This window comes from Labeo rohita, unplaced genomic scaffold, assembly GCF_022985175.1.
Source record: "Labeo rohita strain BAU-BD-2019 unplaced genomic scaffold, IGBB_LRoh.1.0 scaffold_199, whole genome shotgun sequence".
In the NCBI taxonomy this organism is placed as follows: Eukaryota; Metazoa; Chordata; class Actinopteri; order Cypriniformes; family Cyprinidae; genus Labeo; species Labeo rohita.
In genome coordinates, this window is record NW_026128209.1 from 39,734 (window position 1) to 62,109 (window position 22,376).

The window sequence follows — 22,376 nt, forward strand, 5'->3', positions numbered from 1 at the left end:
TACTGTATTAAATCAATATCCCATTTACAAACTCTCTTAAAAATCATTAAAAGCTGTCACTCATCTTGGTTCATCGTGATCTCACAAAGTTCCACTATAATCAACAAAACTCTCTACACTGCACAATGAATCTCTTATTTACACTCTCTCCACACTTTGTTTATGAAAGGATTCGTGAGATATGTTTGCGATACATTTCTCAAAGCTGCAAAAACAAGTAGAAACCGTTGAAGCTCCCCTCAATGCAAACACAAATATGCTGATCGGGTCAGTCGCACCCGCAGTGTATGCACACGACTTTGCGTTTATCCAAAGTGCCATCCAGTTTTCTTTTAAAAAAAATTCTGCCTACCAGAGTTACTGGTGCTTGCACCATTGTAGATGCTAAGAGTGATAAACTCCTGACCCCCAGTATCATCTGCATGACGCAAATTACGTTAATGACGCACCTTTGTGTTTCAGTAATTTATTTGCTTTAAATTATTTTAACGCAATAAGGATTTTGTATTAATCACATCCGTTAACGCGTTAACGTTGACAGCCCTATAGAAAACACACGCAACATATCCATGTATGACAATGCAAAGATTTCTTGTCTTCTGGATGTGCTGGAGCAGACTTTATATTGTCTGTCCAAAAAAAAAGTTGCACATTCTAATATTTAATTGGAGCGCCTTTAGCTTTAATAACATTGTGAGTTCATTATGACATTGTTTTGACAACGTTATGCAACATCACATTGTTTTTTTCTATCATGAGTTGTATTCATTTTTGGCTGAGGTCTTGTATTGACAATGCGAGAGTCAAACTACTCTGTAAAGTCGATTCCTGCACATGCTAAAGACTTTCAGTAGGGTTATGGTCAGGACTCTGTGGTAGCCAATTCATAAATGTATTAATTCACAGATTTGGGTCCAATGAATTGGTAACACTTTATAATAATGTTCAGTTGTAAGTTAATTTATAAGTAATGATGAAATAATCATTTTCAAAACATTTATAAAAGATTACTAAGTGATATGCTAACAATTTGTGGATGTTTTGTTAATTCATTACGTAATTTCCAAGTAATTAGTTAATAATTAACTAATTATTTACAAAACATGACTATGCATTCATAAACGATTAATAAGTGATATATTAGTATTTTCATCTATGCTTTGCAGATTAAGTTATAAATCATTTACAAGTAATTAGATAACGATGAACTAACAATTTACAAATCATCACTATACCTTCACAAATTAAGTAATATGCTATATTGAAATGTTTACCCGCCATTGAAGATCACATCATGAATAAATAATTTACAAATCTTTGTGCATCCCCTGATCTAAAGTGTAAACAAGTCATCAGTTGTAAATGTTTTACTCATCATTTGTAGATCTTTCCCCCCGGTGTGTATACCCACACAGCCTGTAACCGGCAGGTTTGTAAAACATTTACATCTGATGAATAGTTTACACTTTAGATTAGGGGATGCACAAAGATTTGTAAATTATTTATTCATGTGTTTACACAACAGGTTGTGAATGTTTGTTGTGTGTACTGCAATGTAAGGGCTGACTGGTGAGGGTAAAGATGGTAAACACATGGAGTATTTTAGCGCTGTACACCTGATGTGATCTTCAGTGGAGGGTAAAACTGGTTCACATTATCACTAGATCCCACACACTCCCACACTGATGAGAGAAAGGGTTTACACGTTTATTCACTTGACAGCAAATAATTTATTATTATTTATATAAAAAAAGAAAACAGTTTAATTGCATTGTTGCGCTTTTCAACATATCACTTATTAATCATTTATAAACACATAGTCATGTTTTGTAAATGATTAGTTCATCATTAACTAATTACTTGTACATGAACTTGTAATTGACTTGTAAATGAATTAACAAAACATACACAAATTGTTAGCATATCACTTGTTAATCATTTGTGAATATTTTGCAAATGATTATTTCATCATTAACTAATCATTTATAAATGACTTACAACTGAACGTTATTATAAATTGTTACCAATGAATCTTGACATTGCCATCCTGGAATATTTACATGGTTACATGGTTGTTTAAGAAACAGACAGCTACACACTGCATCAGTTATGGTTAAAAGAATTGTTGCAAAACATATCACATGCCAGAAACATTAATTATAGCAATCATCAGCCAATCCTAGACTCTTCAGTATTTGGTTATTTAAAACCAAATGGTGATTTTTTTTTTTTTTTTTTTATGCAGTGTAATATAATGTAATATAATATAATATTTCAACTAGTTAGTCTTACCGAAGGGAGTGTATATTCATCCCAGGGAAATTTCATCTGCAGATGTTTAATCCAAGCATCTGGAAATAAACATATATTAGTTTTAATGGTAGTCAAATTCAATAAGTCTACCTAGAATATTATAATATAAAAGGGAAAGTTCACCCAAAAATGGAAATTCTGTCATGATTTATTCACCCTTAAGTTGTTGTTCCAAACCTTTATGAAATTTTTTCTTCAGCTGAACACAAAATATGATATTTTGAATAATGTGGGTAACCAAACAGTTTCTGGTCCCCCATTGACTTCCACAGTATTTTACATTTTTGATTCTATTTATTATTATTATCTAAAATACTATGGCAGTCAGTTGGGTCATTTTTGGGTGAACTATACCCTTTAAGTTTGGCAGTCATACTTACTTTCATGAGGAATAAGCTTGTCCTCAGGTTCCCTATATTGTAGGAATACAGATTTACTTTTAGTAGCAGTATTAAAAACAATCCTGTATTTAAAATATTTAAACTATAAAATAGTACATAGATATATGGAAGTGTCAGTGTGAAATTGTCATTGTGTGGACAGGTTTTTACCTTTGTGGTGTGGTTTCCCTATATTGGAGGAAAACAGAATTACTTTTAGTAGTAGTATTAAAAACAATCCTGTATTTTTCGGAAAATACTTTTACAAACATTAATGTGTGTTGGCAGTGTATGTACAAATCTACCCTATAATGATAAAAATCCATGTGTAACGAGGTTAAAATGGTTTTGTTTCACTAGATTTTCCTGTTCACAAGCATTTAGTGCCGTTCTAAAATTGTTGAAATCAGTGTTTGTTAAAATACATTAAAAAGGGTCTGCAAGGAGATGAGGGTACCCCCCCCCCCTCCCATACGTCACTCCCGGAGACAAGAGAGGGGCGGGGCGAGCAGAGCTCATTAACATTTAAAGCAACCTCGACCAGAACAGGATGAATTTTGCAGAGCTGATTTTGGCTCTGATTTTTTAGGTAAAAACGGTGTAGTTTTACACTACCATTGAGAATTACAGACTTTTCATTAAGACCCTAAATCATATCAACTTGTGGACAATGGGCATCCGATGACCCATTAAAACTATAAAATACTACATAGATATATGGAAGTGTCAGTGTGAAATTGTCATCGTGTGGACATGTTTTTACCTTTGTGGTGTGGTTTCCCTATATTGGAGGAAAACAGAATTACTTTTAGTAGTAGTATTAAAAACAATCTTGTATTTAAAATAATTAAGCTATAAAATATTACATAGATATATGGAAGTGTCAGTGTGAAATTGTGTGGACATATTTTTACCTTTGTGGTATGGTTTCTGCTGGTATTATCTCCTCACTCTGCTCTTCAGTTTCCAAGCATGGACATTTGCAGCATGTGGCATTCATTATCTTCTTCTTGATGGTATCGACTGCTGTAGTTTTAGCCTGGCCACCGGATTCACGAGTGCCCCACGAGACATTGTTCATGTTGACTATGGAGTAAATGGTTAAGAGTAGATACCCACTGGGAATGCAGATGAAATATAATAATCCATAGATGACCAGTGAGAACTCCTGAGGGTGTAAAGCTGCTGTGATGATGTACAAAGCCACCATGCTGATGAGGAACAGACCACTGGGGGTCAGAAAAGTCTGTTGCAGCACTAAATCACCTGTGAGATTTGACATGAGAAAAGTAAGTATTTTTCACTCGTCAAGTCATTCAGCTAAGTGTTTATGATATTTAGAAACCTCATGAAATCCAAATGAGAGTTTTGTGGGTTTTAATCAATGTCTATTACCTTTGAATCCAGGGTTAGATAGTACTGCCATCTTTAAGTAGTCTAAAATATTGATAGACTAAAAGGCTACATTTATTTGATTAAAATACAATAAAACAACAATATTTTGAAATATCATTATGATTTTTTTAAGCCTTCTATTTTAATATATTTTTTAAAATATTATTTATTTATTTGAGGGCAAAACTGAATTTTAAGCAGACATTAGTGCTGTATGATCCTTAAGAATTTATTCTAATATGCTGATTTAGTGCTTTATAAAAATAATAATAATAATAATAATAATACTTATTGTCAAACATTTGTGCTGCATTATATTGTAGCATTGTTTATTTTTAGCACATATACGGTGGGTATAACAAAGCATCACCCCCTTTAAAATTTATTAGAAAGTACTTGGGCCAACCTAAGTTGTTTTTAAATGTGCTATACAAACAAACAAACAAAATACAAACAAAATAATCACATTTTGTTGCTTTGCAGCCTGAAATGAAGACAGACTCCAGCTGTATTTACTCAGTGCAGATTATTACATCCAAGTGAAAGATATAACACCAACATGTCAAAAAAAAAAAAAGAATCACTGACTTGGAAAAAGGATCACCCCCTTTTTTAACCACCTTTTGCTTTAATTACAGCCTTTGCAATATTTGCCCACTCTTCTTTGCAGACCTGTTCAAGTTCAGTTCAATTTGATGGTGACCGTTTGTGGACTGCAGTTTTCAAGTCATTCCACAGATTTTCAGTGGGGTTTAAGGGTGTACTCACACTAGGCACGGTTGCCTTGAACTGAGCCAGAGCGCGATTGTCCCCCCTCCCCACTCCCCCACTGGCCTGCACTCACATTTGCACTTTACGTTCTGAGCCGGAGCACGCTTATGTCATACAAGATAACAGGAAGAAATCCACTTTTGCTCATTTTTGCCCTAATAAATGTATCACTTATGCCATGCAGCAATTTTCACTTGCATGTATCACGGAGCTGTTATTACGGAGACAGCTAAAGTTATGAAAGAATTTGCAGCTTTACTCAAAAACTACAATGCTGATCATCAATCCAGACTCACCAGACACGTTATAAACCTAAATATACTTGATTTATTTGAAATTAATTGAAAGTGTACTGTAGTAGTAGTAGTAATAGAATATGTTTGTGATCGTAATGATGACAGTAGCACGCAAAAAAAATAGTAGCTGTTCCATGCTCTGGCGGTTAGCGCTCACACTACATGTGCACCGCACCTGAGCCCAACTGAACCGTGCCCTGTCCCACCTCTTCCAACCCAGCCAGGGACAACTAAATGTACCGTGCTTGTGCCAGGCTTTGGGGGTCAAACATGCTCAGGCACAGTTCAGATCATCAACCTAATGCCAAGTTCATACTGACCAATTTTTGCCCCGATTTTCACTTGCCAACAGGTTTTGCAAAATCACAGACAAATGCCCAAATTTGGAGGCAAATCAGTGCTTGTGGACGCCAGTGACAATCACGCAGTGTGAATTATCAAAGATGCGATCTGAGAGAATTGTCAACAGCTGTAAAATTTGGAATGCTAAATATATGGACCTGTTGGCGATTCAAAATCCTGCTGTGTGAAATGAGTTCAAGATACAGGGCAGTGGGAAGTTGGAGGAGGAGTTATATGAAACGTAGTTTGCAGACCAGACAGAGTTGTCGGCGATTCTTTCTACTGTAAAGTCATGCAGTGTGTAACCTCCTGTCGACAATCCATCATGCAATGTGAACCCAGCAACAACTGAATGCTACCCCAGATAGTCGTGTAGTGTGAAAACAATGGTGATCCAATGACTTTGAAAATCATGCAGTGTGAACTTGGCATTAGTCTGGGCTCTGACAAGGCCATGCAAGGACATTCACATTTTTCTCCTTCAACCACTGTGTGGTCAGTTTTGTTGTGTGCTTTGGGTCATTGTCATGTTGAAAGGTAAACCTTCTTCCCATTAACAACTTTCTGGCAGAGGGCAGCATATTTTTCATCAAGAATTTGACAGTATTTTGCCCCATCCATTGTCCCACTATCCTGACAAGCGCTCCAGTCTCTGCTGTAGAGAAACACCCCATAACAGGATATTACCACCGCCATTTTTTCCTGTAGGAATGGAATTATTTGGATGGGGAGATGTATTGGATTTCCACCAGACATATCGTTTGGTGTTGAGGCCAAATAATTCAGTTTTAGTCTAATCTGACCATAACACCTTTTTCCATGTGGCCTTAGAATCTTCAAGGCATATTTGGGCAAAGCTCAGTCGTGACTGGATGAGGCCTTTCTTGAGGAGTGTCTTTTTTACATACAAGCCTCATTTGTGGAGAATTCGTGATATTGTTGTCACATGCACACAATGACCACGGCTTTGTCATAAATTCCTGCAACTGCTTCAGAGTTGCTGTAGGCCTCTTGGTAGCCTTTCTGACCAGTCTCCTCCTTGCTCTTTCATCCAGTTTGGAGCAACGTCCTGATCCAGGGAGGGTTTGTGTTGTACCAAATACCTTCCACTTCTTAAAAACAGACTTCACTGTGCTTCTACGCACTGATAAAGCCTTTGAATTTTTTTGTATCCATCTCCTGACCTGTGTCTGTTCACAGCTTTATCCCAGAGATCTTTTCACAGTGCCTTCCCACCCATAGTTAATTGTTTGCTTCAGTTAAGGACTGAAATGCTCCAGGTAAACTGTTTTCATACTGAGCTAATAAAAACAACCACAGCTGAAAGTCAAACGGCTTTGTCTGCCATTGAGAAGGTGATAAACTAAACCTGATTGAGTTTACAACTCATTTTTAGGAGGGGGTGATCCTTTTTCCAACTCAATCATTCTTTTTTTTTTTTTTTTTTTTTTCTGACATGTTGGTGTTATATCTTTCACTTGGATGTTATAAGTTGCACTGAGTAAATACAGCTTGAGAAAACCAAAAGTGTGTCTGTCTTAATTTTTGGGCTGCAAAGCAACAAAATGTTATTATTTTAAAAGGGGGTGATTCTTTTCTTTTCTGTTCGACTTAATTTGGTGCTGCGCAGACCAATCGGTGTACAACATCAAAGTACCCATTCACTGATCGGTCTGTTCAGTGCTGCTTTAAAGGAGAAAAAACTTCAGTTTAGTTTTGATTATCATGTCCATCACGCTGAAATCATGTGTTCTAAACCATATTAGTTTAGTTTAAACTTCTGATATAGGGTTTTCTGAGCACACACATCTAAAGCACGCTCACAGAAAGCGGCTATCATATGGCATGTGAGTACTAAACTAAGTTGTGTTTAATATCTTACTGCTTAAACTGTTAAATACACACAAATTTATTTTAAAAACACACAGGAGTTACTTCACAGACAGTTATGTATGTGAAGGTAAACAGCTGGGAAAGAAACACGGAAATCAATAAATCGTTCCAGGTTCCGAGGGAACCAGATTCTGCGTCCGAAAACGCTTTGGGAACGCCTACAGCGAGACGACGCTCTGAACACGTGTAATCTGGCCAATCGATGGGTGAGATGTCACGGGCGGGTGATGTAAGTGACCAGGAAGCATAAAAGCCTGTGCGGCGGAGCCGGCGTCAGCTTCGGGGGAATGTAGCGAGCACTCGGAGGGACCCTCGAGGATCCCATACGTAACCTGGGACGTTCCCATACAGAAACTCAGGAACGAAATGCCCACGCCACCAGACTTCCAAATACCTGCCTAGGGAACAGCTAGGGCAGGAGGACAGAAGAGCCCGGAGTGACTCGGACATCTAAGTTATAAAACCTAACAAAGGTGAGGGGCGTGGACCATCCCGCAGCATTATAGATGTCCTGAATGGGGACACCTGTCAGAAGTGCCTTGGAGGCTGCCATAGCACGGGTAGAATGAGCCTTGACCCCCTAAGGTGAGGGGAAATCAGAGGATTCGTACAGGTAAGTAGAAGAAATGGCATCCACAATCCACCTGCTGAGGGTCTGCTTAGAGGCAGAAAGACCCCTTTTAGGGGGACCATAGCATATGAGTAGTTGGTCCACCTTACACCACAGGGCAGCTCTGTGGACGTATGCGTCCAGAGCTCGAATTGGACACATACAATTAAGTTTCCGCTGGTCTGGCTCCCTGAAGGGAGGAGGACAGAAAGCCTGAAGAACGACCGGCTGTGGTGCGGCAGTAGGGACCTTGGGAACATATCCCGCTTTAGGGTAAAGAAATGCTTTAGCCATGCCATGAGCAAAGTCTAAATATGAAGGGGCCACCGAAAGGGCCTGCAGGTCCCCAACCCACTTGAGGGAAGTTGGTGCTAAGAGCAAAGCAGTCACAGAGAGGGGCGTGGTAGGCCAAAAAACTGAGTTTTTTTATACATAATTTTAAGTTAAATTTTATTTCAAGTAACAAAAATATTTTTTTATGGTTTTAATTTTAACATCATTTTTAGTTTTAATTAATAGTAATAACCTTAATTCTTGCTAAAATAATAATCATTTCTTTTAAAAATCACTCGTATTGTGTGAATAGGAAAAATGTTGACATTGGGAAGGAAAAAAAAAATCAAAAATCAAAATTGTTACCTATGATTGAGAGAATTGTTCCCGCCATGATAAATGCATAGAGTGTACTCATGATTGCTGCAACTGTAATCTGTGTGTCAGATTTCAATTTGAAGCACAAGATGAGGTAGATAGTAGGGGGCGCTATGGCCAAAACGAGGGCTACATTTTTATCCATCTTAAAGATGAACACAAAGCTTCCTGCAAGAAAAACAAAAACACTTTATTAGAAATTTTGGACAAATGATAGTCTCTCTTTTGGCATTTTGCAAAAACAGGACAATAAATCTAGTGAACGCTGTTCTTTAAACTTTTTTTTTTGTGCAAAACTGTACCCGATATCATGAGACAGACAGTGGCAGGGCCCAGGATGGAAGCTGCCATGCTGATAATCTGGTACAAGATGTAAGGTTTTGAGATAGAGCTGTTCTTCTGAGAGGTCAGTTCTCCTGAGCCCAAGAGGTCGATGGTGTTGGCCATGGTAGAGGGTCCCCAGCGTCTGCGCTGATTGTAGAACTCTTTAAAATCCTGTGGAGCGTTGGTGTAGGCATCAGACGCTGCATTGTACTCCACCCTCCACCCCTGCTGCAGCATCAGAGTGCACAACCAGCGGTCCTCACCTGACATTAGACCAAACAGAGAGTGAATTACTTCAGTCTAGGTTGAACTGATATTATTTGTCAGTGGTTCTGCTTCAAGCAGACCTTGATCATACTGGACGTGGTGGCTGGCTTCAGTGGCTTTGGTTGTGTATCTCTTCATGACGTTGTCGTCCATGAGTGCAGCTCCTCTGAAAAGACTGAAACATCCAGGGCTGCACAGTACACAGCCGAACACGTGCTCTGCAGTCTTTTGTAGCCAGTGGCCTACCGCATATTCAAACTTCTGATACCACACCATGGGCCCTTCAAACATAGTGAAGAAATGATCTCATTAGTACATTTTTCACCTTTATGATAAGTAGTCATTAGTGCATATGTAAAATAGATCTTTTCTCTACTTCTAGAGAAGTGGTTCTCAGATTTTACAATGTTAGTTTAGCAAAATAGTTATATATTGTACCATATTTAATGTGGTTTGATTTTTTTTCTTGTTTTTTAATCAGAATGAAATAGTGCATGTCTTTGTTGGCATTTACCTAATTTGGCTAATTTAAAGTCAACCTTAATTTATATAACGCTTTTAACAATACAGATTGTGTCAAAGCAGCTTTACAGTGTTAAATAGGACAAATCAAACATTTGTATTTGTGACAAATATCAAAATGTGACACTGCATTTCATCATTGATTCAGTGATGTCATCATTCAGCTCAGTTCAAATAGTATCTGTGCTTTCAAGTTGACGATATCGCTGGAAATGAAGTGTTTTACCAAAATTCTACCAAATGACATGAATTTGCTAAAAAAAAAAACCCAAAAAAACACTTTGCTTAATTTACTGTACTTACTATTTATTTTATCTGTAATAATATCTTCAAAAAATAATTAATTAATTGCTTGTGCAATTTCTTTGGTCTCCATAGGACTTCTAGGCACCCCCTCCCCTTTTTTATTGGTTAAATAAAATAATTAACATTAAAAAACACAAAATAATTTTTCAAAGTCTCAAGTGTTTTGTTTTTGCAATAAAAAATGATATATATAGCATTCTGCAAAATATTAATATTTTAAATGTTTCTAATATTATGAATCTGTGGCAGTTATGTAACTTCACCATTACATTACTGTAGTAAAACCATTTTATAATCTGTAAAAAAATATCCATTTTTCATTGAGCCATTCTCAGATGCCCAAAGTTTCAGGCAGCACTCAGGCCGCTTCATCCTTGTAGCCTGATTGACATGCTTGTTATAACACTCAGACCAAGTTCATAATCTCAACCGCCAAATTATTTTCGATGCTGGAGCAGGGACATCCATCTTTTAGACAAAAAAATCTCCAATTGAGCGATTGAGGCGTTATTTGAGAATGAACATGACTAATCCATTGAATTTCACATCTTTTTGCTGTAGGTGCAGTGGATTACGTTTGATCTGAAGGGAATTTTGCAGTTAAAATCAGACAATCCGTCTAGGAAGAGTTTTATGAACTATTAAAAATAGCGAAACCATATAATTTTTAATTTTGGTGTCCATTTGAGGAAAATGTACAGGAAAAAAGAAATTATTAGTACAATTGCAAGACTTTTGTAATATAAAAACTAATTAGCATAACTGAGAGAAAACTATCAAAAAATGGGCAGCTAAAGTAAATAAATACTGTGCAGTCATCTACAACAGAGGTCCACAACCACCGGGTCGCGACCCACTACCAGGCCGTGGAAGAATTGCTACCGGGTCGCAAGAACATTCTTGGGAAAATGTGTATAGATATGATGCTCTATTATTTATTGTGCATAAATGATTGTTATAATTATTAAATATTTTCGTTGTATGCGATTGATATGGAGTGGCAATTTGACTATTTCTTGTTAAATTAATAAATAAAAGACTGCTCTGATCTGCCTTTTATCCTATTAGGGCTTAAACGGATCACAGTTTATTTATTTAAAAACAATGGAATGACCAAATAATCCAAAACAATAAAATGATCAAATAACAATCTTTTATACTTAATATCTATCCCAACCTGTGCCTGTTGGATGAATCCTGCCACAGGCAGCCCCAACCTCTGGGTAGAGTTTAAGTCTGTCAATTAGCAGCATGACTGCAGCTGGCTGGAAATCAGTATCCCCATCCAGGGCCAAGACATATGTATTCTCACTCTCTTTCTAAGGAGCATTGAAAACATAGTATCAGCCAGGCTCTTCATATTTTACTATATTACTTTCTAGAAAAAACAGTAATGAAGTCTAAAGTCAAGCCACCAACCTTCAGTCTCTTCTTGAGGGTATCCAGTTCTTTACTTTCCTCAAACTCTTTGAAGTACTGTCTGTTAAGTCTCCAGCCAAGAATGTAATACATGTACATTATCTGCGAACCCAGATGATTAGTGAATTTTTGGGTACAAAACATCTGTAGTGATGTTTTAACTGGATCTTTAATGAATACCTGAGACCATCTTTTTTTGTGACGGATTAGTGTCTTGTCTTTGAGGTGAACCATCATCAAATTGCCTTTAGGGAGGGTGTATTCCAGCCGACCCCCATAAGGGGTGTTTATGATCTTCTGGGGTGGTGGTGCTGCCTTCGGCTTGAACATGCATGGATCCTCTTCACTGAAAATGCTAATGTAAGTGCAGAATTGGTAGATTAGTTTTTGCACATAAGTGCTCAGTAAAAACAGATATAATTAGGGAAGATTCTTACATGTATACTTCTTTAATTACATCCACAAGAATTTCAGCATACTCATTTGCATGTCTTCTATTATCAACATTCTTGAAAGCGTCATCAAAATAAATATGAAATTCAAACTCGACATCATTCTCAACATTACTCTGTTCCATGGTCTTGGGCCTATATTTATCGAGCCTGGGAGTAAAAGAAATAGTATTGCAATTACAATTCACCTGATATTTTAACAAGTTGAGTAAGTGTAGTCTATATTTACCTGAACATAGAGATGATTATCTTCATCATTTCATCATAGGTCTCGTGCCACATTGTGGCACAAAGAAACACTTTGACGGTTTCTTTTGACTGAGGAGTAAATGAAATATTTATAAAGTCATTTCATATTAAGAAATCCAAAAGAAAATTTTTTTCAGAAGATAAAGTTCACAAAGAAAATTTAGGTGCAGACCTATTTTTCTCATTTATAAAGTCATTGGATAAGAAATACTCAGAGAGAATCCAAAAAAAATTTGGTCTTTCTCAGTTACTGGTTTTTGAAGAATCAGATGAGAGATAATTGAGTTCACATAGAAATGCTTTTGAAATGGGGTTTTATTGCAGACCTTATCTTAGCAGGTCTTATTCCAACATGAAATACTCAATACTGATTCAGATAATAAAAAAAATCTCTAATATTGGCTGATACAGTATCTCACAAAAATGAGTACACCCCTCACATTTCAGCAATGTTTTTAGTATATCTTCTTAAGGAACAATACTGTAGAAATGACACTTGGATATATCTTAGAGTAGTCAATGTGCAGCTTGTATAGTAGTGTATATTTACTGTCCCCTAAAAATAACTCAACATACAGCCATTATTGTCAAAATAGCTGGCAACAAAAGTGAGTACACTCTAAGTGATAACAGCACTATGTCATTTAACCATGCAAAGCCACATGTCCTATTCATCATGTTCATGTTTTTGTCTGCTTGACAGGACCATACAAAGTTGTGTATCTTGTATTAGAGAAGTTCAAATTTGGTGCTTTGAGTACAATTCTCTCATACTGACCACTGGATGTTCAACAAGGCACCTCATGGCAAAGAATTCTCTGAAGATTTGAGAATTAGAATTTTTGCTCTCCACAAAGATGACCTAGGCTATAAGAGGTTCAGTGACAACAGAGGTTTTCCAAGATGGGTTCCATTCGGAATAGGCCTCTCAAGGTTCAATCAAGGAAGTTGAGTACAGAACCTGGCTTCAAAAAACAGATGCATGAGTGCTGCACTGCTTTAGAGGTTGCAGAAGTAGAAGGTCTGCTTGTCAGTGCTCAGACCATACACTGCACACTGCAACAAGTCGGTTTGCATTGGCGTCATCCGAGAAGGAAGCCTCTTCTGAAGCTGGCTTACAAGAAAGCCCACAAACAGTTTGCTGAAGACAACCTGTCCAAGAGCATGAATTACTGGAACCATGTCCTATCGTCTGATGAGACTAAAATAAACTCGTTTGGCTCAGATGGTGTCCAGGATGTGTGGTGATGCCCTGGTGAGGAGTACCAAGAAAATTGTGTCTCTCCTACAGTCCAGCATGGTGGTGGTACTGTAGCATCATGGTCTGGGGGCTGCATGAGTGCTGCTGGTACTGGGGAGCTGCGGTTCATTGAGGGAAACATGGATTCCATTATGTACTGTACATTTCTGAAGCAGAACATGATGCCTTCCCTTCAGAAACTGGGGCCAAACAGCAGTTTTCCAACATGATAATGACCCCAAACACACCACCAAGATGACAATTGCCTTGCTGAGGAAGGTGCAGGTGAAGGTGATCTGACCTGAACCCTGTTGAGCACCTATGGGGCATCCTCAAGTGGAGAAACACCATGTGTCTAACATCCAGCAGCTCCATGATGTCATTATAGAGGATTTGAAGAGGATCCCAGCAACAACCTGTGCAGCTCTGGTGAATTCCATGTGCAGAATGATTAAGGCAGTGCTAGATAACAATGGTTTGACACAAAATATTGACACTTTGGACACAGTTTTGACAAGTTCACTTAGGGTGTACTCACTTTTGTTGCCAGCTGTTTTGACAATAATGGCTGTATGTCATTTTATTTTTAGGGGACAGTAAATATACACTGCTATACTAGCTGCACATTGACTACTCTAAAATATATCCAAGTTTCATTTCTATAGTATTGTCCCTTGAGAAGATATACTAAAATGATTGCTGAAATGTGAGATACTTTTGTGAGATACTGTATATTACTGATATATGCAACTATACTAAGAAAGTGAAAACATTTACCTCAGATTCTTGATTTTCTTTCTGATTTCAAAACGGGTGTTCAGCAACATGGACTGTTCCATAAACGCTCCTTCATATGTGCGTCGCACAAACAGATCTTGTGTTCTTTCTATTCGATGGATCTTCAGGTACCAGATGTAAACTGTACTGAGCACGAGTCCCAACCACCAGCTCAGAGCAGAGCAGCCCAAACAGGCCAGTCCTCCTATCTTCATGTGCACCACAATGTCCCTGGCATTCAGAGTTTTTATAGCATCATTCAACATCAAACGCAACCATTCATCACTGGATTCTGGCTGAAAGTTCTCAAGACAGGTAAAGTTTTGATTAGACTCTGGAAGCCTGACCATAACTGGAACCAAAAATACAGCCAAAACGGTGATCGAGGCCATGTACATGGGCAGGATGAAGCAGCGGCGCAGGGCATGCATCTTACATGCCACAACTGCAAACCAGCGGCACAAGGCAGAGGATGTAAGCTGGATTGCCACCAATAAAACAACAACTGTTTCAAAGACAAGTTTGACTGATTTCCATTCCTGACCTGACAGAGGAACATAAGCTGCAACCACAGCTGATGTAACCAGGATTCTTATCAAACTGGAAATGATGCAGACCACATTACGGGACTGAGCGATGTCTCTGGAAATGTCCTCTAGAAATGACCCAGCGAAAAGCGTGCTGTAGTTCTCCCACCAGTTCACAGAAACACAGATGGCCCCCACAATGGCAAGGCCAATTGATATTTTTATCTCCAAGGAACTTTCGAATACCAAATAACTGATCGCAAAGAGCACAAAACCTGTGATGATTAAGAAAATGGAGCATGCAGGGAGCATTATAAAACGCTTCCCCTCTTTGGCAAGGCACTGAGCGACCACCTGGAACACTGCGGACAGGATGCTCACACTGTTTAGGATCATCACATTAGTGACAATGTCAAAGTGTGGCATGGCTACTATTGTAAGAATTGCAGCACCCAGTGCTACCAGGAACTCAACACACAGAACCTATAGGAAAGTCAAATCAAAGTAAAAAAGGTTAAGGCCATCATAAAGAGGTTCTGTGCTGCTGCACTGAAAAAATGGATGTAAAAACAATTTTCACTTAGAAATTGCTAGTAATTATCACTACAATACAGAGAAATGGCAAGTAACACATTGAATTAAACATCAAATTTTGAAGTAGAAAAACACACTCCAATAATCTTTGTTTTATTTACAAAAAAAAAAATTTTTTTTGGCCTGTTCACATCTGTTCATTGATACTTATGTTTGCTTACCAAAAGAAGAGATTTTCTCGAGGGCATGGTTGCACTCTTGAAAATGAACTTCCATGTGCTCTTTAGCAGAAGGAGAACACTCGGCCCAACCAGAATGAAGCCAATGCAAATTAGGACAGTCGGTTTTTGTTCTGAACACACAATCTCAGTTTGATTGTTCCCAAATGTTATCAAAAGCAGAAATGATGTCTGTAAAGACAAATAAAAAGAGAAACTTCAGTCTAACAGTCTTTTTGTAATATTCAATAGCTAAGTGGACAATGAAAAGTGGAAAATAAAAATTTACTGTTAATTTACTCACCCTCAGGACATCTAAGATTTTTTTCAGTAGAACAGAAAAGAAGATTTTAAGGTGAAAACGTTTATAAAAAGCTCAAGTCAATGGTTTTTGAGAATTACAAAAAAAGCGTATCAAGGAACACAAAAAGAGGGTGTTGATACTGTTTCCTGTGCAATAACGTTAGCCAATTATAACAGTGGCCAATTATTGAGAAGCCTTAAGGGACACGCCTCTTTGAAACAGGATGTTTCTGAGAGAGGTTCAGAATGAGGGTTGAAAATAATCATTTTTTCACGTATTTATTTGTTTTGTTTTGGTGCAAAAAATGTATTAACATTGCAAGTAAACCTCAAGGAACATATCAAAATAATTTAAAAAATCCATGTCATGACCCGTTTAACTGTGGCTTCTAATGATATAGTGAGGTGTTATGAAGTTAAATGATTGGTCTGTACAAGAAACTGAACATTATTTACAACATTATTACCCGTAATCCATAAGTAGCCACTGGTATTTATTTTGTGTTTCTTGATATGCTTTTTTATCCTCTGCTTTTATTTATTTTATTTTTTTTAATGCTTTTCTACTGAAGGAAAAAGGTTACCTACATGTTGGATGACCTGAGGGTGAAAAATTAAGAAAATAATTTTCTTTTTTGGGGAGTGAACTATCCCTTTAACTGTTATCCCATCATCCATAAAATGATTAGCCAATGATAAATAAAGCAGCTCACTTTACTGAGCAGCACAAAGATGAAGACAAGTAGGCCAACAATGGCAGACGAGAACCATTTAAAACACTGCATTCTTTTCCTTTGCTTCTGCTCATCTTGAATGATTGGCACTTCTCTGCACACATCAAAGATTCCCTGTTTTGGACGAAAAAAGGCAATAGCTTACTAGAAAAGTGAAAATTCACTTGACTGAGCAATGTTAAAGATGTTCATTGATAACTAAATAGTGATATCATGCAATTATACTTATGAATACATATTCATCTGACTATATATGTGGAGGTGGTGCAAAGGATGACACCATTGCTCAATAAAGCTGGAATTGTGATATTTTCCCTTGTAAATAAAGATTAAAAAATAATGAAATAAATCATTGGTAATATTACCGTAACAGGCTAATAAAACATAACATTTAATATTGAATTATTTATTTTATAAATGTTTAATGTTACAGTGATTTGACCACTGTTACTGTGAAATATTGCAGTGACGGCACTGCTTGAAGTGTGCTCATGTAGCCAGTTGATTGTGACTTTTATATCTTGTTTTATTATTTGTGGAAAAAAGTAATTGTCTTGTCTGTTAACTTCATCAAAACTTGTATTTAGTGGTTATTTTCTTTTATAATTACTATTCCTGTTTAATTTCAATGGTTCCAGTCAGGGGTTCCTATTAATTGTTGTAGGTGGGGTCTTAATTAGTGGCACACCTCAGGAAGAGGTGTCGCTTCTCCTTTAAGCATTCGCACGCAGTCTCACTGTGAATGCAGACGGGAAGCAACGGTATATTTTGCTCTCTCATACATATGTTTTATTTGGTCACTTTTTGTAACTTAATCACTGCGTATATTCTTAAAACTTCGCTAGCATGTATTTTATAATGTGTATCTGTGTAACTAGCGAATTCTCTTTGAAAGTGTTGCTGTTAATCGTGGTATTTTAGCGTTTCATTTCCACGTGCGTTTTTCCATGCAGGAGTGAGAGAGTAGGCCTTTTGGTGTTGCCGTACTAATTTTGCCTCATGCTACCCAGATAGCAAGGTGACATTGATTCAATGTTGAAATTTCATCAGAATCATCATTTTGGTTGAGGCTGATTATTCAACCAAGTGCATTTCTATAAAATATGTATGCATGTGTGTATGTGTTTAAAACAGGTTCAAAAATTGACTGCAAGAGATTTGCCATGGTGCTTCAAAAACACACACACACACACAAAAAAATATATATATATTATTGTCCATAATTTTTGTTGATAGTTATACATTTCTTAGCTTTCTTTTATTTTATTAATTTTTTTTTTGTATTCTCTTGTGTAGATTATTAAAGGTATGATTAAAAAAAACAGAAAAAAATGACAGAATTATTAAAAGAATAAATTACATTAAATTTATTAAATTAAAATTATTAAATAATAATAATAATAATAAATCTTTATAGGGAGTACATTTTGACAGTAACTCGTATGTATTTATTTATTTTATAATTAATTAATTTATTCATTCATTCATTCATTCATTTATAAGCATACCAAAAAAACTCCACTCCCATAAAGCACCAGCAATGACATAATCAAGTCAATCACTCTTCTCCCATTAAATATTAAAATATTAAAATATTTTCTTCCTTTTGTAATAATAAAAATATTAGAAATTTGCGAAAATGCAAAAAAAAAAAAAAAAAAAATTAAAACTGAAAAAGCGCACGGGCGGTAATGAATCCAGTTGTGTGCTGCAACCTTGCGGATCCATTTTGTGCGAACGAAGCAAGCGAGGAGAACAGAAACGGATCGTCGGTATAAGTGGAGAGACCGAAGAGTTTTAGAGAAAAAAATAATAATCTGACGGTAAGTTTTATGTATTTATCTTGCTGTCTAGTTTACTAACATGCTTAGCTTATCATCACTGTTAATCGTAGTTTTAAATTGTCATCAATCATTACCGTTAATGTTGTGGTAATATTAGTTTGCTGTTTACTTAGGTTTATTAATGCTAAATTATGTTTTAGAGGTTTATGAAGGTACTCTTAGTGCGAAACGATTAATAGGCCTTAGTAATTAATTCAGCATAATGAGAGAACGAATCGTTTGGTAGCTAGCTATATGGCTAAGTTATTTTTTATGGGCTTTGTGAATATTTTAGTTTTGAAGTAAGTTGTAAAAACCGTGTCAGATTTTAGTGGTCATGGCTTCAAGTGTCATGGGTATATTATTAATGTTGAACGCAATCATTAGCAAAGCCACCAACTTTATGTGCCCTTTACTGTATGTTAGACTGTAGTTTGATGGACAGAACAAACAAGGAGAACAGGAACTGAGAGGATTGGCATAAGGTCAGAGACAGAGGGGTTTTAGAGAAAAAAAATAATTTGACGGTAAGTTCTGTGTGTTTTTCTTGCTGTCTAGATTACTAACATGCTTAGCTTATCACTGTTAATCGTAGTTTTACATTAATTGGTATTAAACAACGACTTTATATTATGCAGTCCTTTTACTTATGAATGGGACAAAGTGCCATGCCCAACATGGCGAATAATTGAAAGAGACAGTCGTTGATTAATAAAGCCATCGCGTCACTGCAGCAGCTGTTCGAGGCTCTGGTTCCTATAGAAACAAGCAGCGTTCGCACATTCGCGTTCATGACTGCGCATGCACATTGGCTGCTCTAGCATCAAAAAAAAGTATTTTTTAATGGTATGTGAACATAAGAAACAAGCTTTATGAAACTGTTGTTGTCAAATTTCATTGGTCTTTTCAAATATGAAATTTAATTACTGAACACTTTTAAAGAAGTTGATGTTTTCCCATTCAAAGAGATAGGAGCTGCACTTGCATGCTTGAGAGGCATTTCAAAGATGGTGGCCGAGTGAACTGATTTGTCTTATTAAAGGTGATCTAGGGCTGGGCAGTATGACGGTATATATCGTTACCGTGGAATATAATGTCTACCGTAACAGTTTTTTTTTTTTAATTTTGTTTATTCCACGAAATGTAAATAAGTGGGCATGGTTAACTCACAAGCAGCATGTGCGATTATGCCAGAATAAAGGTGCAACAGTCAACCGCGATAGCAGTGCAGAACACAGACAGTTTAGAGGAGCACACAGGCTCACGACAGAGGAAGCATTATGAATCATCCCAGACAGCACACGTACGTCTGGCCGACATCGGCCCATGAGCAGAACGTCGGCCTCATAAACTATAACATCTAATAAGGATCGGCCAGGCATAGGCGGGTGTGCTCTATTTTGCCAGCTTGTCAAAGGTCGGCCCATGAGTTTGCGCACGACCGAAGGCCGATGCCGCGTTTTTCTGTTTGAACGTGGACCGTTATTCGTCTCTTAGCAACCCACCAGAGAGAAGGCGACTCATCCGGGACATCTGTGGCTTTCAGGTAAGTTTTCACTTAAGTTAAAGTGGGAAGAAGTCTTATTTTGTTAATTATGTGACACTTAGTAAGCGCTCGGTGCACTGTAGTACAGGGGAAAAGACTTCGCAGCGAGCCCTTCTTGACTTTGGCTCATTTCCAACTAACGTTAACTTGTTTAGCCGCTTAGCTAACGGTAACAGCGTCTCTACAGTGAGCTATTGTTGCGGTTCTTTTAATTATTGAATGAGACTGTGAATTATACATGTGATGTTTTAATTCTAGACGTAAATACTCCGTGACTTTGACGTTTTAAGGAGTTGCCATGGAAACTGGGCGGCAACACGACCTGACAGGAAAACTCCCCAGATAGCAAGCATACGTTGATCCAACGTCGATTTTTGGTTGTAAAGGTCAGTGTCGGTCGTCAATCAAATTTCAATGTTGAATCAATGTTCATTATTTGGTCGGTGCATCAGAACGTTATTACGTTGAAAATAAAACATCGATTCAACGTCGAAATCACGTTGGCTTATCAACCGATACAGCCGACGCGTTTGATCGAAATCATAACGTCAGAAATAGGTTGAAACTTGGTCAGATGAATCGGAGATCTGGGGATGCACTTATTTAACTCTCAAAGAGTACAACAGGGATTATATGTATAAAGACGTGCTTTAATTTTGCATAAATGTTTTTCTGCATTACACATCTTGTTTGGTTTTATTTCGTATCACTGCACGTTAAAATTTACTTTGTTATGCAGACACAACACGTGAAACTGCCTTATTTGCAGTCTATTTAGCCTATAGCATTTATCTGAATATTTATAAGATATTATATATTCAACATATTTTCTTAACCTGTATTAAATCTGTTTTTTTTATTCATAAATTAGTGATTAAAACAAGTTTTATAACAGCAGCATCCCTTTAATCTTGATCAGCAACTAACGATAAACGAATTGGAGCGGGGATTTGTGCGGAGTGTGGAATCACTGCATGACAGGGAGGCGCTCGCGTGATCACTTGCATTTTTTTTTCCTGATAATGAAACAACTTGACATAAGTCCCAAACTCATAATAGGCCTAACTCATAATAATAAATATTTAAAATGTCAAAACACATTCATAATAATTAGGCGACTTTTGCATGTGCCCTATTAAATACACTTAGACCCCTCTGCTTAAGTTTTTAGCATTTTATTCGCGTTTCCATAGATGTCGGTAACATAGAGATGTCACGTCCGTACATCTGATTTTTCCTCTGAAACACAAAAACCAAAATTGAAATAAAAAATATATGTTATGAATAGATAACCTTTCTACATCCGGCAGACATTGTTGCTTATTGCATGTGCATTGTAAATTGCAGAAAGTCTACAAAGTATATTGTCTCCCCAAAAAGTCGGTCTTTTTTGTCATGTCCATCTAAAGTATAAAACACTTTTACTCATACTTTTTACACGTTTATAATCTGCATAAAGACATGCATAAAGGCATATACATTATACATTCTATTTTATGTATCTAATTTATGTTTTAGAATTTGCCTGCGAATGTTGCTGGAATTGCTCTAATGTGATGCTGGTCTTTGAAATAGGCTACTTGCTTTTTTTGTCCAAAACTGTGATGCTAGTTTTTAAAACACTGCAAAAAAAGAAGTGAACGTTCATAAAATTTTGTGCTCCAAATTTTTTTTTTTTTTTTTTTTTTTTTTTTAAATAAAAAAATATAATATAAATTGGGGATAACTGACTTAGGTGTATTAATCCGGCCTTCTACAACTGCAGGCAGGCTCTCTAATTAAATAAGGTGGTTGGTCCATTAAAATAAAAATAACTAACTAACTAAATAAATAAATAAATAAACTATTAAATTAAATTATTAAAACTATAAAACCTAAAATTCTTAAATGATAAAAGTCCTGCTTTTTTATCCGACTATCACGTGCAGGGGTGGCACAAAACAACAACTTAAATTTAAATTATTTACTTATTTAATGTTGGAAGTTTGTTTATTTATGTGAATTCGGCGTGACTGTGACGTGTGCGTGCGCGCTGAACATTCGTGACGCATTCAAACACTGAAGCGGAAGGAGTTGCCATGGAAACGGGGCGGCAACACAACGACTGACAAGCAGGAAACTGCGTCTCTCGCTACTGTTTTCACTGCTTTCGGTGAGTTTAGTCCCTAAAATCACATAAACATTACAAACAGCTGTTCCTGACACAAACTTCATGTGTGTATTTTTTGTAACGGCTGCGTGAGGTGTTTTAATGCGTGCGCGCTGAACATTGACGCATTTAAACAATGGAGCGGAGGGAGTTGACATGGAAATGGGGCGGTGTTGTGCCAAATTTCGACTGCCTGCCAGAATTCGACTGCCCTCCGTGTGCACGCGCATGACGTCATTTGTTGACAATCGACTCGGCAAATGAATTTAATACGCGTTTGTGGCGCCCTTTCGTTTTCATTTACTTTTATTTATTTTATGTAGTTATTGAATTCT

At 37.0% G+C, this 22,376-nt stretch overlaps 2 protein-coding genes across 2 annotated transcripts in view; both read right to left on the minus strand.

Annotated features, from left to right (window-relative positions):
* LOC127159213 (chitin synthase chs-1-like) overlaps positions 1-12,223 on the minus strand; it is a 21,542-nt gene extending 9,319 nt beyond the window's left edge. The window contains exons 1-8 of the mRNA XM_051102101.1: positions 12,171-12,223; positions 11,927-12,091; positions 11,670-11,844; positions 11,490-11,591; positions 11,248-11,389; positions 9,323-9,523; positions 8,954-9,238; positions 8,640-8,819 (exon numbers count right to left, since the gene is read on the minus strand). Coding sequence (XP_050958058.1) covers positions 8,640-8,819; positions 8,954-9,238; positions 9,323-9,523; positions 11,248-11,389; positions 11,490-11,591; positions 11,670-11,844; positions 11,927-12,091; positions 12,171-12,223 — 1,303 coding nt within the window. The remainder of the gene's footprint in view (positions 1-8,639; positions 8,820-8,953; positions 9,239-9,322; positions 9,524-11,247; positions 11,390-11,489; positions 11,592-11,669; positions 11,845-11,926; positions 12,092-12,170) is intronic.
* A 1,980-nt stretch (positions 12,224-14,203) lies between these two features.
* On the minus strand, positions 14,204-19,728 carry LOC127159214 (uncharacterized). The gene is made up of 4 exons (XM_051102103.1): positions 19,612-19,728; positions 16,503-16,637; positions 15,490-15,678; positions 14,204-15,217 (listed from the first exon to the last, which is right to left on the minus strand). Exons 1-4 carry the CDS (start codon positions 19,726-19,728, stop codon positions 14,204-14,206), a joined length of 1,455 nt encoding a protein of 484 aa, XP_050958060.1.
* Positions 19,729-22,376: the final 2,648 nt, after the last annotated feature.